Source organism: Clarias gariepinus, chromosome 14 (assembly GCF_024256425.1).
Source record: "Clarias gariepinus isolate MV-2021 ecotype Netherlands chromosome 14, CGAR_prim_01v2, whole genome shotgun sequence".
In the NCBI taxonomy this organism is placed as follows: domain Eukaryota; kingdom Metazoa; phylum Chordata; class Actinopteri; order Siluriformes; family Clariidae; genus Clarias; species Clarias gariepinus.
In genome coordinates this window covers 10,185,995-10,200,542 of record NC_071113.1, presented here as the reverse complement: position 1 = coordinate 10,200,542, position 14,548 = coordinate 10,185,995, and the positions used below count along the sequence as shown (strand labels likewise).

At 38.3% G+C, this 14,548-nt stretch overlaps 1 protein-coding gene across 4 annotated transcripts in view; it reads left to right on the top strand.

Moving 5' to 3' along the window:
* Positions 1-14,548, top strand: part of exoc6 (exocyst complex component 6) — a 49,568-nt gene that overhangs the window by 6,604 nt on the left and 28,416 nt on the right. For all 4 annotated transcript variants that reach the window (XM_053511074.1, XM_053511073.1, XM_053511076.1 and 1 more), the window contains exons 2-6: positions 7,372-7,543; positions 10,969-11,016; positions 11,128-11,218; positions 12,615-12,660; positions 14,226-14,430. In XM_053511074.1, the coding sequence (XP_053367049.1) occupies positions 7,372-7,543; positions 10,969-11,016; positions 11,128-11,218; positions 12,615-12,660; positions 14,226-14,430 (562 nt within the window). The remainder of the gene's footprint in view (positions 1-7,371; positions 7,544-10,968; positions 11,017-11,127; positions 11,219-12,614; positions 12,661-14,225; positions 14,431-14,548) is intronic.

The window sequence follows — 14,548 nt, the reverse complement described above, 5'->3', positions numbered from 1 at the left end:
AACCTTATCCTCCTGCATGGCAGGCGAGAAACCTACTACTGAGCCACCAATGCCCAGGTTTTTTGATATCACCACTGAATAGAAATGTACCAAAGCCTAAATTAAATCATAAACCTTCAGTCTACCAGAAAACTGTTGTACATCCTGTAAGCTAAAGCCAGACTCAAACAACATCTAAAGTTACCTAACCTGTCCCAGTTACTGATACCACGCCTAAATTTAGTAAACATCTCTGTCCAAGTTGGCAGAATTTTTGTTGTTTGCTAAAAGTTACCTGCTAAAATCCCAGTCACAGCACCATGAGATGAGGGCGAGTCAGCTGGTGGAGATTATGAAGGAAGTTTTGTAAGGTTTGAATGATGGTTCTTACAGTTGAAGATGATGCAACGTTTTGCTCTTAAACTTATTTCAAGCATCAGCTGCTTGACTTGTAAATATATTGCAGCATTTTGATCTCTTAGTCATTTTTTACACCATTTTAATAAAAACTCACACAAACGGGATGTGTGTAAAAAAACGATTCAGTTACATATTGTGACTTTTTGTTGTGGCAATTAATATATTGGCACAGGTGGTAAAATGTTGCAGTTCCTCTATGATCCTACAGGTGGTGCACTCTAAACTATTCACACATAGGCAGACAGAACAGCGTTCAGTGTGGTATGAGCGAATTATTTGTTAAGTTCGTTTAGAAATGTAACAAAACTTTAAAAAATATAATGATATTGATTCGGGGTGTTTGTAAAATCTTGGTATTTCTAGAATTGTGATACAAATCGAATACTGATTGGCTCGCTGATTCTGATGAAATATACTCTTCATGTATCAAAATTTGGTACAGAACGATGAGACATTTTTCGATATTTGATGGTATCTAAACAATTCGCGTCAGTGTCATAAAAGTATCAGTTCCCAGTCCTATACTTCGTCAAAACGTTTTAACAACCATGGTTCTTTTTTTCCTAATGTAATTTGGTTTTGTAACCCCAACATCATCCGAACAATCTGTCGTTCATCTTAAGAGATGAATTAGACAGCTCCGCCCTCTTTCACTAGCGTTATGGTGTCAGTATGTTATCAAATGAGCTCAAGACCTGAGTGGATCGAAGCTGATGATCGTGAAGAAAAGCTTGGAGCAACTATACATGCTGTTACACAGATACTTTATAAAAATACTGCAAAGATCTCTGCCTATATAAATGTAGATTGTCTGAATTGAAATCTGCAGGATGTAAATGATAGCGATTAGCATCATACCACCCTGTGATTGATTGTTTTCCTGTAACAGCACGCCTTAAAGTGCTCTATCCCGTACATATAGCTTTAATAATACTGTAGGTGAACTAATTAAAGCCTCAGTTATCATCTGCTATTCTGGGGGGTTTATAAGAGGTCATATGAGCATCTGTTTCCTGTATGCGAATGGGCCGCAAGTGGAAAAAGGTGCTGAGTTTCTTCCTTTACCGTCTCTCCTGCGATGAAGACAGGAAGACATGTCTTTTTGCGCTTCGCAATAACAGGAAGTAGGAAACGTTGGGACTGAGGCGATGCTAATGCTCACTGTCTCTTTCTTTCTCCATGTCTGGACACACACATATATACACACACACATACACACTGCAGGGGAAGCAGATGAGTTCAGGGTGCGAGGAGCAGGACCTCTTGTTGCAGTGTTTCTGAGTAAATGTTTTAGAGAGGATGTTTTATAGGGAAAAAAAAGCTTTGGGCATGTTGAATCATTTACTGACTAATGGAGAACGGTTGGTGTATGCTAAAAACATCCGTGACATTCACGCTCCATGTGAAAAAGAAAGGTGAAACGAAATAGAGAAAGCGTTGCTTTGGCAACACAGGCTTCGTCTGTTCCTCCTCATCAGGTCCCTTGTGGAAGGAAGCTTGCGAGCTGAGAAAATGGAAAGAGACTGTAAAATCAGAGGGAGAATGTTGACTCTGTCTGATTCAATTTGTGGCTTTGCGTTTTTTTTTTTTTTTGTTTATCGATTTGACTCAATATTTATTATCTGAGTTTTCTCAAACAGCTATATTTTAAATAAGACTATTAAAATTACGTAATAAACACTGAAATGTCATGCAACCTGCCAATCTTTTGCCCTCCAGTCCAGTAGGTGTCAGTAATGCTCTAAAAGCACATAAAAACCTAAAGAAGAAAAGGCGATACTCTTGCAAAACACAAGTATTTGTGGGAAATGTGAACGGTTGGTATGTTCTGCAAAAGCTGTGCTATATTTTAGGTAATTTTTTTTACCGTTTAACATGAATGTAATTTAACCTAAAAAATGAAAAACTTTAAAAGCATAATCAAATCTGAATCAAAACACAACCAACAAAAGATTTCTTTGTGTTGAAATAAATTGCACTAAAGAGGACAATTAATAATAATAAAAAAGAATTTATGTAAGGAAATGTAATGTAAAAAAAAATATTAAATTTTGGCTGAAAATATTTAGGATCAAAATAAAATAGAATTAAAATACAGAGGGACCTCGACATACAAATTTTATTTGTTCTAAAGGCATAATAAGAAATCATAAAAATTGTAGATAATCCTTTTCCACCCCAAAATATTACCAATAAAAATTAAAAAAAAACGCACAGAAAATCACATAGCTTTTGAACGCATGTTAGTATTTTGTTTGCCTCTTTTTAAGCAGCCTTTGCTGAATGAAAAAGAATCATAAAAGTAAGGAAGGCATTCGTATGATGAGGTTCGACTGTAGAAGGGTATACATCAGGCAGGATTTACAAGCAATGTACAAGGTATGAGCAGTGTGTGAATATGCATTGTACTGAGCACTGAGTAATACGCTGCATCCTGATTCTGATGTGTAAGCAGGAATGCAGGGTGTGTGTGTGTGTTTATTGTGTGAATGGAAAAAATAAAGACAAGTTGGATCAGTTTAGAACAGCACTTTGTGGTGTTCTGGTTGAGTTGGATTGGTTAGGGTGACAGGTTAGGAAACGTATAGCACCCGTCCCGATCAGAGCACCCGGGCTGAAAATAAAGCAATGTCCTACTTTTGAAATTTGTACAGTTTTGCTCACGGTGCTTCCTGTAAACTGGGTGTCCTTTATTTCATTTTCATGGTCGTCTTATGAGCTATAACATGATATTTCTTAAATTATTGTTTCTCATGTGCGCTGATGATGTTGCAGACATTACGTTTATCGTATTAGAGCACCCGATACGATATCATCACGATACCTAGGCAAAGATTTTATTTGTATTGTGATTCTGTGAGTTTTATGATTTTATACATTTTCAAAATATATATAATTTATATATTTTTTCTCTCGTTAAAATTCTATAAACTAAATCAGGACACTTGCCTGCCAATATGTGAACACTTTAGAGCTCAAATGCAGGCATATCTTCTATTATTTTTTATACATACAGTATAATTAAACTGTAAAGTTTTCATGTCTGTACATTGAAGATATTTGCAAAACAATAATTGGGCGGGGGCCGTAAAATGACTAATAGAACAACACATCTGGATGGTTTTTGGATATTTTGTTGTCTGTTTTGTCTGTTTATTACGCATCGCATAAAAACATTTTTAAAGTTAAATTCTACGCAATAACATTTTTTTATTAAATAGCAATTAAATTCCAGGTAAATAGTCACATATAACGGCCGAACAAACATAACGGTGAATAATATAGATCATGACAAAACACTAGAGTAGCTTAGGCGTTTGTTCACTACTGAATGTGTTTATGAGGTCGGGTGGATTAGATCTCCAAGCAGGAATAGATATCAGAGAGCATCTGGTCAAGATTGAGAGCTTGTATTAGGGTCTAGATTTAGTATAGCTCTAGAGTAGAGTATGTATAGAGCCGTGTTTCTCTGAGACGCTCAGTCTCCAATTAGCCTCCAGGACAAAAGCTGCAGCGGATTCACAGGAAACACCTGCAGCCTGAACCACTAACACTCCACTTCCTGTGTGGAAACCGGCTCGGGCTCGGGCGCAGGCCAGTGTGGCCCGTACCTGAATTAGACGTTTATGTCCACTTAGGTTGTGTATAGTCAGCACTCTATAAGTTCATTCTGCTGTGTTTATACGTGGTGAAGCTGAACGTGTGAGAAATGGAGGTGTAGTCGTGGCTGGAGTGCCACTCCCTGATAGAATACCATCTGCTACAACCAAAGTGCTTTCTTTTTTCCGGGCATAGCATATTGTGAAAAATTTCTATTCTATTTACACCACAGCAATATGAAAATGTTATTATTTTTTTCAATAAAGAATAATTTATTCATTTATACAAGGGCCGTTCAAGTCAAACCGGGACCTTTGATTGTGACGAATACCAGAACACAGTTATGAGACCTTTTTAAATTCGAATCTTTCAATGATCTTAATTGTCATTTAGATGAAACTTCATGATTTCACATAAATAAGACATAAACGTGAAAAAGTGTATTATTCTAAAATGCAAAGATAAACATAAATTTGACATGGTTACGGACACTACAGATTTTTTTTGGAGGGGATCCATAATTTTGCACAGAATTTCTTAATTTAAGTAACAATTTTTACAGGCCATATGCTTCTAGAGGTTTACACCAATTTTAGTATCTATACTCATAAAGAAATATAAATACTTTGCATTTTAAATGATCATTGTTGAAGTGAGACACTGAAAAATGGCCATTTTTGGGTCACATATAAAATCATCTCTCCAAAACGGCAGAAGTTAGCAAACTGGAATTTTAGAGAAGCATACTTCTTTTTTGCATAAACTGCAGAAGTAGCTTCTTTGCCGCACACATTTTCTGTATTATATGTTACCTGACATCATTTTCTTTTTAAAATCAGCAGCAATATCGTGTTTTGGCCGCAAGTAAAACCGGTTCACGCTGCCGCTGAAAGACCTAGGGTTAGATCGTGGAATGTATCCGTCCCTTTGTGACCTTCTTCTTGCCTGCAACCTGCTTCTCTGGAGCATTCTCTGGTTTATTTGCATGAGATTTTGACAAACAAAATAGACCTAACCACAATCACGGGCAACACCCTGCTTCTTTAGGGCAGTAGCCTGGAAAAACTCTGTGGTAGAATTATTTTATTTCCTTTGCTTATTTATATTAGATTAAGACAGGTCTAAGCTAGTTTAGGCCCCCCAAAAAATAAATAATAATAAAAACATCTTTAAATTGTATTGTATTAAATTATAGCCCAATTAATTGCATAAAAATCTAAATCACTACTGATACTGTTGTGGTGGTGCAAAATGAGCCACATCGACATCAGCAGTCTGAGAATATTACCAAGTCTCCTTAAAAGACGTCAACTTTGCAATATGCAAAGTGTTTTTTTTTGTTTGTTTTTTTAAGTAGAATAAGTTTTAAGCCAAAAGCTTTAAGACATAAACCTGTAAAAGTTTATTATTCTGAAATGCTAAATTGTTGTTTGCAAAATGGTTACGGACACTACAGAGTTTTTTTGGGGAAAATCCCTAATTTTTTTTTATTTTTACAGGTCGTATGCTTCTAGAAGTTTACACCAATTTTAGTATTAATACTCATAAAGAAATATAAATAATAAGCACTTTAAATGATTAATATTTGATATATAATTTATTATTTTTATTTTACGCTTTTAAATAAGCATTGCCAAACATCCTCTTAATTAGATTAATTGTCCAATTATGAGTGAGCTGTGAGCCTAGATAAATATGTTAAATTAATAAATGTTATATTTAATGAATGTAATGTGTCAAAATAATCGCAATGGGATTTTATTTTAGAGAAAGAGAGAGAAATAGAATCAATAATCAATCATTAATATCCTCATTTGTCTTTTTGGGCTCATTTACATTTATTCATTAGACAAAGTTTTTAACCCACAGGTTACAGTCCAAGCGTGTAGCTCAGTGACATTAGAATCTGTTTCTTTAGGTACAGTGTTGAAATAACATGATTTGACTGATCAGGTCCACCAGGAGGCGCTCTTGTAGCACTTATCGAATCTGTTTGTCTATTCAGGTTGACAGGATTTACAGTTTGACTGCTTGTTCTGTCCAATCCATTTCCCCTTGGAAACTTGTCAAGAATAAAACAAATCGAAAGTCCGGGAAGAGCTCGCCAGTCCTCCTTTCTGAGATGAAATCACAAGGGTGCTGATGTTCAGTTGCATATCACAGGGATGTATAATTATGAATAATTCTAATGTTTACCATGCAGATCTGTTGCTTTTATTGAAGCATATATTAATAAACCACAGTTGATCAGTGGTGCTTAAGCTTGAGCACTAGTGACTAGAAGGTGATGAGTTCAGATCTTACATAACCTCCAGCATGTGTGTGTGTGTGTGTGTGCTCTCGGTTCGTGCAGCGAGCGCGACCCCGTGCATGGCCATCTGGAGCATCTGAGTCATAGCCAGAGAGGTGAAGAACACAAACGCTCCGGCAGCTCCCGACGCAGCGTGAAACACCTGTTTCGTTTTCCTTTCCAGCTCGTCTCGGATCCCGCGAGGACTGTAGATAAACCTTAATGCTGATGCATTCAGTTCTTAGGAATTAATCAAGCGTCATACATCGTTCGGAGCGGTAGTGTGTGTAGAAATGACTAAAGTAACTGGCGCATGGAGAAGTTTAGGGTGTCAATATTTAGATCATTTCCAGATCATTACAGTCGGTTAGTTGAGCAGGTCGCACCTCCGAAAGAAATATCACACGCAGTCCAAAATGCACGGCCGGTTTGGTTTGGAATCTCTTTCACACCACATTTGCTTGAGTTTACTTGGAACTGGAACAGGTTCATCTTGTTAAATCGTGCCACAGCGGAAAAACACATCCGGGTTTGATTCAACACTCATAAGTGGTATTACGCAGGGCTGCTTGATTACGGCCAAAATCCAATAAGATTGTTGCTTATTTTGGCCAATATTGAGATTATAATTGTTAAACATGATCACTCGTTGACTTTGGAAACATCATAGTCAAAGTCAGATCAAGTGTTATGGACGTGACATTATATGACATTGAGCTCATATTAATAAACCAAAAGCCACAAAACATGGACAGGCTCGGTTTCAGGGAATTCATTTTCACAACAAACAGAAAATAACAAATAAAATACGAAATAAACAGACATTAAACCTAACATAACTGTCAGTTATGATTCCTCTTGGCGCCGACTGCTTCGAAACTAAATAAAAAATGCCTCCCTTTTCTTCTTTCAATAAAATCAACAATAAAAGAAACATATTTTAATCAGTTTGTTTACGCACCTAAGACTGATTTTGCTGGATTCAGATTTTTTCACATCTATAAAGTGTGATCCAAGTGTGTAAAGTCTGGGAAAAGCATGCTGGTAATAAAGATATAACTCTCCCGTCGATGTCTTTTCAGATCCGTGTATGATGACCAGCCCAACGCACACAAGCGCTTTATGGAAAAACTGGACGCCAGAATACGAAACCATGACCGCGAGATCGAGAAGATGTGCAACTTCCACCATCAAGGTTTCGTCGATGCTATCACGGAGCTCCTCAAGGTCCGAGCGGACGCAGAGAAGCTGATGGTAAGCGGAATATTTACTGTTACCTCAGGTCGTCTGTGGCACATGTACAGTATTACTGGTATTATATAAATAGAAGGTATTGGAAATTGGTATTAATAAGAACATAGGTAGGATGTTAGATGTTAGTTACCATGGAAACCTGTCGTCTTTAATAAGTTTCTGTAAACAACGTGGTTAATAGATACCTGAACATTTATTTTAAACGAGATCAAAGGTTATACAATTTTATAGAAATTAAATTAAAAGTACTGAAACTAGTTTTTTTCTTCATGAAGAACTTTATTCTTTAAGGTTTCTTGTAAACTACATTTTCAAAGACGTTAGTTTGTTAACATTATGATTTATTCTAATCTGAGGTGCTGAATATCTTGATTTCTTATAGGAATATCAAAATCGTTTTAAAGTCGGGACGAATAGAAAACAGTTTGAGGGGGAAAAGGGCCACCTAGAGCATTATAAAAAATGTTTTTAAAAAAACATAAAATTAGGTATTACGACTTAGATTTTGTGTTATTTAAGTTTTTTTATCTTCCTGGTTAAGTACCAGGTTTATTACTGTATCATGTGCGAGAGCTGAGATACAGGCAGTATGTTCACGAAAGAACAAAACAACGAAATCCTTAGAAAATATAAACTAGGATTTTGTGGTGGTACTGTGAGTTCGTATCTCTAGGATTAGGGGTTCGATTCCCACCTTGGGTCTCCCCATGGAGAGAGTTTTCCTCTGGGTACTCCGGTTTCCTCCCACAGTCGAAAGACATGCAGATTAGGTTAACTGGCGTTCCCAATTTGCACATAGTGAGAGTGTGTGTGTGTGTGTGTGTGTGTGTGTGTGTGTGTGTGTGTGTATGCCCTGTGGAGGATTGGCTGGACATGATGTACCATGCCTCGTCTCCTCTCCTCCTCGCCAACTCTCCTAGGATAGGCTCCAGACCCCCCACGACCCTATATACAGAAAAAAAAGCGGTTTAGAAGATGAGGATGATGAAACAAGGATTCTGGGATGGAGTAAGAAAAAGGGAAATCCTCAGCCTCATTGTGACATCAGGTTTTCTCTGCAACCAGTGAAAAAAAAAACATTTCCAGGATTGTGGTTTTACTGTCAAAAAAAGAAAAAAAAAGAAAGAAAAAAAGCTTGGATAATGCTTTAAAACAATGTTTCAGATAAAAAAAAAAATCAGTTCTGTTGTAGTTTTCAATAAGGTGTTTTTACTAAAGTTTTAGGCTGTAGCACAGAATTATCCTGCATGGCTTAATACCTGACTTAATAGGACAGATGATGGTATATTTAGAGTCCTGGTCACTCTGTACGGTGAGTCATGATCGCAGCCCTTCTCAGCTTCAGGAATGTCAGAGGCTTCAGGGCAGGATTAGGATGGGATTCATTTGAAGCTTCATTCGTTTGCTGTGGTTGACGGTTCACTGAACCGGGCGTGAAATAGGATGATCTGTTTACTTCACAAAAAAAAAAGAGTGGAGGATTTTATGCTTCCAGGTGAATTAAGCTTGAAAGAAGTGGCCAAAATTTTGTAATTGTTCTTTTTTTGTTCTTTCTTAATACTGATTATTTAGGAGGTATTATTTCATCTTCTATAATAGTCAGTAAATTACTCAGTATATTATGTTCTATAATGGGTAGTTTAAGGGTTAGTTTAAGGGTGTCGCCCTTAAATACACTTTAATTTTAAAATCTTTTAAAATCTTTAATTTTATATTAAAATAAAGGTATAAGAAGTATAAGCACTTTTCACTGTTTATTGTCATCTAACTGCAAAACTCTTTTTGGTTTTTTAAATGGTTTATTTCTTTCCTGTTTCACTGATCAGTGATAATCACAGGACAAACAGAATAACATTAACCATTAATTATATACAGTAAACTGGTGATAGGGTCGTGGGTAGGCAAGGCTCATCTGCCTATAAATGGCCGGCCTGATCCTTGTGGAAACTGCGCACACAGTCGTTCACGGACACCGCTCGCATGTTTCAGGGACACGTATCCTGACCTCGCTTCAAGCCATTTTCACATGTTTAAAAGCGTTCCCGGGAGGCCAGCGTTTCAGATGGGACGCATGCAGTTCATGCGATCATGGCTTCGGCTTACTGAGAAAACTTTCAACCTTGATGGTGTCCTAACACTAGTGACACACACGGGGATTTGTGTAGCAGGGGATAATATAGAGGAATAAAGTGAGTTTTTACTCTCATAGCTGTATTCTGTTATTCTGCACAATGAAAAATCCCGGTTTGATTTGAACGCCCCTCATACATAATTTTCAGCTAGTTAACTTGTTTTGGCTGCCTTTACAGCCAAAGAGAACATGATACTAACATGATACTAATTCTCTGTTATTCTTACTAATTCTCCCTCTGTTATGGAATAGTTAATGTATGAGACTTTGTTGCTTAGACCAAGCAAAATTTCGAATTATTATGTGGATATTTTGCCCATGTTCTAAAACTAACAGTCTGATAATATGTTTTTTTGTTTGTATGACGTTAAACACAGTCATGAGTGTAAAGGTTTTTAAATGCACTGTCTCCTTTGTTTGCTCAACACACACACACACACAGATCATTGTGTGTCACTTGTTGTGTGTTTTCACGTTGTGTAGTTTACACTATAACTGTTCAGAAGTTAAAGCACCGACAGCTTCTCTAAAGGCGAATCGTAGGCCAAATCTCTTTAGCTCTCTTTACACTTCGGAGCGGGAAAGACGTGCGGCGAACGCTGCAGGAGCGCCTCACTAAAGCTTTTAATTGTATAAAGCATATTCAGATAACAAGAGGGCGAACCCTGCATGAGCGGGGTCGCCGTCCCGTCTTTGTCCGAGCATTAATGAGAGTTTTAATAAACCCCGAAATACCCTTTCTAATGACGATGACCTAATGAGACGTGCTATGTGGGAAAGTCCGCGGTCACGCGGTCCCTGCACCTGTGTAGTCGCTGTACTGCCGCGGCGTGTCCACATTCGCTCTTAATCAGCCACCCCGGCGTTTTTCATTCAGCCGAGAGAGAAAAAAAAATATGAAAAGTTTAATTACCAGAAAATGCAATGGGCTTCTCCCCTCAGACAATGACTCGCACATAGAGCTCATTGAGGTTATCGAGACGGGACCAGTGGTCAATTGGGTCGTTGATTTGAATTGTTTGACAGAACCGGAGGAGCAAACGGAGTTCAAAAATCCCAAGTCGAATCGAGAAGTTTGTCACAGAATCTGTTAGAAAGGGCTGTCATAAGCAATTATCGCGCTTAATAGCTCCGCGCCGACCAAAAGTTCAAGTTCCCGCTGCACATTTTAATCAGAATTTGCATCCCTTTGTTCCTGACTCCTCATCAAGCATGATCTGATTATGAGGGTGAGCAGCTACAACGGCACATTGTGCGCTTTATTTGTCTAACAAAAGTCATCTTCTGCTTTAAGGGCCAAGTGACCGACACCAATCGGAGACTTCAAGACGCCGGGCGAGAGGTACGGTGCGCTTCTGTTGTTTTGTGAACACTCCCGCTGGTACAGTAGCGCCGAGCGAACTGTCTTGTTAATCACCAGGCCTCTGTACTCTTTGACCTTCCCTTATGTAAGGTGACGGCTCAGACAGAAGAGGTGATTCGCTGCAGGGTCCAGCAGAGGAATATGGCCACCACTGTGGAGAAACTGCAGCTCTGTATCCCTGGTAAGACTTGTGATGGTAAACTCTTTCTCACACACACCCCTTTATAACATTTCAATACGTCTTCAATACAAAGATTGAGGTCTTTAAAAGTTTACAGTGGATACATTGTCTATTTTAAAGGTCATTTTAATAGATACACGTACCAGAACGATACACAACAGACAACCCTACACTGAAGACATGGCTATTTATAACAAACTGCTTAGGAAATCTCGCCCATCACCTGAGCCAAAGTGCATTCTGGGAAATGCAAATTCCTACAAAACAATGTCCCTGCAAGCAAGGCACCCTCTAGGGGTCATTCCTGACACTAGTAGACTTGCACAGTGGCTGAGTGATTAGCATGGTCGCCTTACACCTTCAGGGTCCAGGTTTGATTCCCGCCTCAGTCAGGTTTCCTCATGTTCTCCCCGTGCTTGGTGGGTTTTCTCCCAACGGCATGCAGATTAGGTTAATTGGCGTCCCCATATAATTGCCCATATTGTGTAAATGAGTCACTGTGGTAGATTGGCACCCCATCCAGGTGTACTCCGCCTTATGTCCAGGGATGGGAATCGCCAGGGACCACCTGATACGATATTATCACAATATCTACTGTAGGCATCGATTCAGTTTGTGTTACAATTCTGTAAGTATCATAATTGTTTTTCAGGTTTTCTAAACAAACTTTTGCTTGTCGATGTAAGAATAGTTTAGAATGCACCACCTGTAGGATTATAGAGGAACTGTAACATTTACTAAAACATTTTCTAAAACTGAAAATAAATTTTGCCACGCAAATGAATTAACAATATGTAATGAAAAATTTTTTTCTCAAAGTAAGAACAGTCACTACACGCACACACTCACACGGTCACAAAGTTCTAGTAAACAGTACACGCGCACAGGGATGTTGACTATATGAGTGACGCACATGCACTGAGATGAGCATGATGGATGATTACCCATAATCCCGCAGCACAAGGGAGAAAAGAACCATACATACTATGCCTAAGTGTATACGTACTACAGTACTCGTATATGAAGACATCCAAGCAATCCAAGGTTCCACTGTATTTTATTGACGCTCACCGTATCACAGTATGTTAGCTACATTTATTTATTTTATCCTGGTCCGGTCGATTTCTGGGGAACATAAACAAGGAGCTCACATTAGAGTGTTTGATGTGTTCTAGCTAATTGGTTGTGTATGAAAGAGAGAGATTAAAGAGCCAACAAGTTTCCAGACAGTCGTAACACTTTCAAGTCACATTCAATGCAATACTGTTTCTTTTGAAATAACGGATATCTTAAAATTCTGTCTTTCATAGAAATCCCTTTTGCTTTTTTTAAAATTATTATTGATGTAAATATATATTAATGTATTTATGGTATTTTGCTCTGCCTTGTTTTACAGTTTTGGAAATGTACAGCAAATTAAAGGAGCAGCTCGAATCTAAAAGGTAACCGTGCTCGTTTGTCTTTCTCTTAAAATATCGTTTGATGCTCAAAAAATTTTTTTTTGTTTTTTTTATTATTAAATTGGTTAAGTTTAAGAAAAACAGCTGAAAGATGTTAAGCCACGTTCAGGCAAGAGGCACAGGGTCACTACGGGGTCGTGCAGAACCACAAAATAATGACCCTTCTTTGTCCATCAGCGTTGTCCCTGCCGGTCATAACACATCATAAATGAGTAACCTATTCAAACTCAAGGACAATTGACCTTGTATGTGCCCTTCTTCACAGCACTAACCCACACCAGCGCCCGTCGCAGGCCTCCTCCAAATGGAGGCAATTAGCGCAGCGCGTACTTGCCTTAATGTCCGGGTCGCCCCTGCTTGCTAATGACTGGGCCGGGACCTGCTCTATTCAAGCAGGGACGCTTTCGCAGTAATGCTTCCTGGAAAGGGCACCGAGCTCGATTCGGTGCGGACATTAGTTAAAGGATGTATGAAAAAGCCATATGGAATGAAACGGTCATCACAGAAGCATCGTAAGGAAGGAAATATAAGTGAATATATTTTGAGGAGAAGCTTAAGTTTTTTAGCGCTGGTGATTACGTTGTCTGGTGGTTAAAACATGGTCTTCAGGAAAGGTCACTTAAGGTCGTGAGGAAAGTTGCAGGTGCTCTAATGAGTCCAGGGGAAACGAATACAACTATTACAGATCCACAGCCACTGGGGAAATAAAATGTCAGCTAGTACGTGGGGCATTTCTAAGATTCATTTTTAAAGATTACCAAATAAGGAATCTAGTTTTTTTTTTTAAACATTCTTATCATTCCAGGCCCATTGGATGTTGTTGTAGATGTTTTTGGGCACATAGACAAGAAATTATACAAGGAAATTACTTTAAGTGTTTTTTTATGCTGATATTCCCCCTAGTTTCTGTCATGGCAAGTCGCATCCCTTCCATCAGACAATTCTTCCCTACCACATACCAACTAAGGAGGACAAAGACTAATGTTCTTCTTGAAGCCAACCGACCACATCGTTTTGTTGTTGCCCATAACACCCATGCTTTATTATATTTCTCCTCTATGCACAAGCTCCCATGCGCTCATGATTGCTTCGTACCACTGTGATTGATAAAGAGGAGAGAGTATCCCACCTCTCCCTGAGAGCACGGAACATTCTGCTCTCTTGTGCTTCTCTTCATGGATGGCTGTAGCATCACACGGCTTCACACAGATAATATGTTCAAATAATAGGCCATAAAGATGGATATAAAGATTGATACAGTTTTTGCGTTCATATTTTTCACGTGTCGATTTTTCATTAGACATATTGCATTACATGCAATATACAAAAAACATAGCACTTCATACCTGCCCTCAAAAACAACACATCTCAAACAAGATCTATATTATTTCAATTGTATATTACTTAAATTAACAAATTACTGTTGTGGATATTCTGTACTTTCTTTGAAATACTGAAAAACATTGTTTCAGTTGATGCTTTAGATAAACTTTGCATATCTCGCACTTGTATAATGCCTTTATTGATGTTTTAAATCTCCATACCAGATACTACGCTGCACTGAAGACCATGGAGCAGCTGGAGAACATCTATATTCCCAGAGTGAGCCAGTATCGTTTCTGTCAGATCATGGCCGAGACGCTGCCTAAACTCCGCGAGGAGATCAAGGAGATCTCTATGTCAGACCTGAAAGATTTTCTGGAGAGCATCAGAAAGCACTCGGATAAGATCGGTGAAACGGCCATGAGACAGGTAGTACGACGAGTCTGCTCTGTTTTCATACCTGATTTTTATGTAAAATTTTTTTACTTGCAGCCATAAAGATCTTTACTATGCATTTTATACTATAACCGTATAGGCACACGGTGGT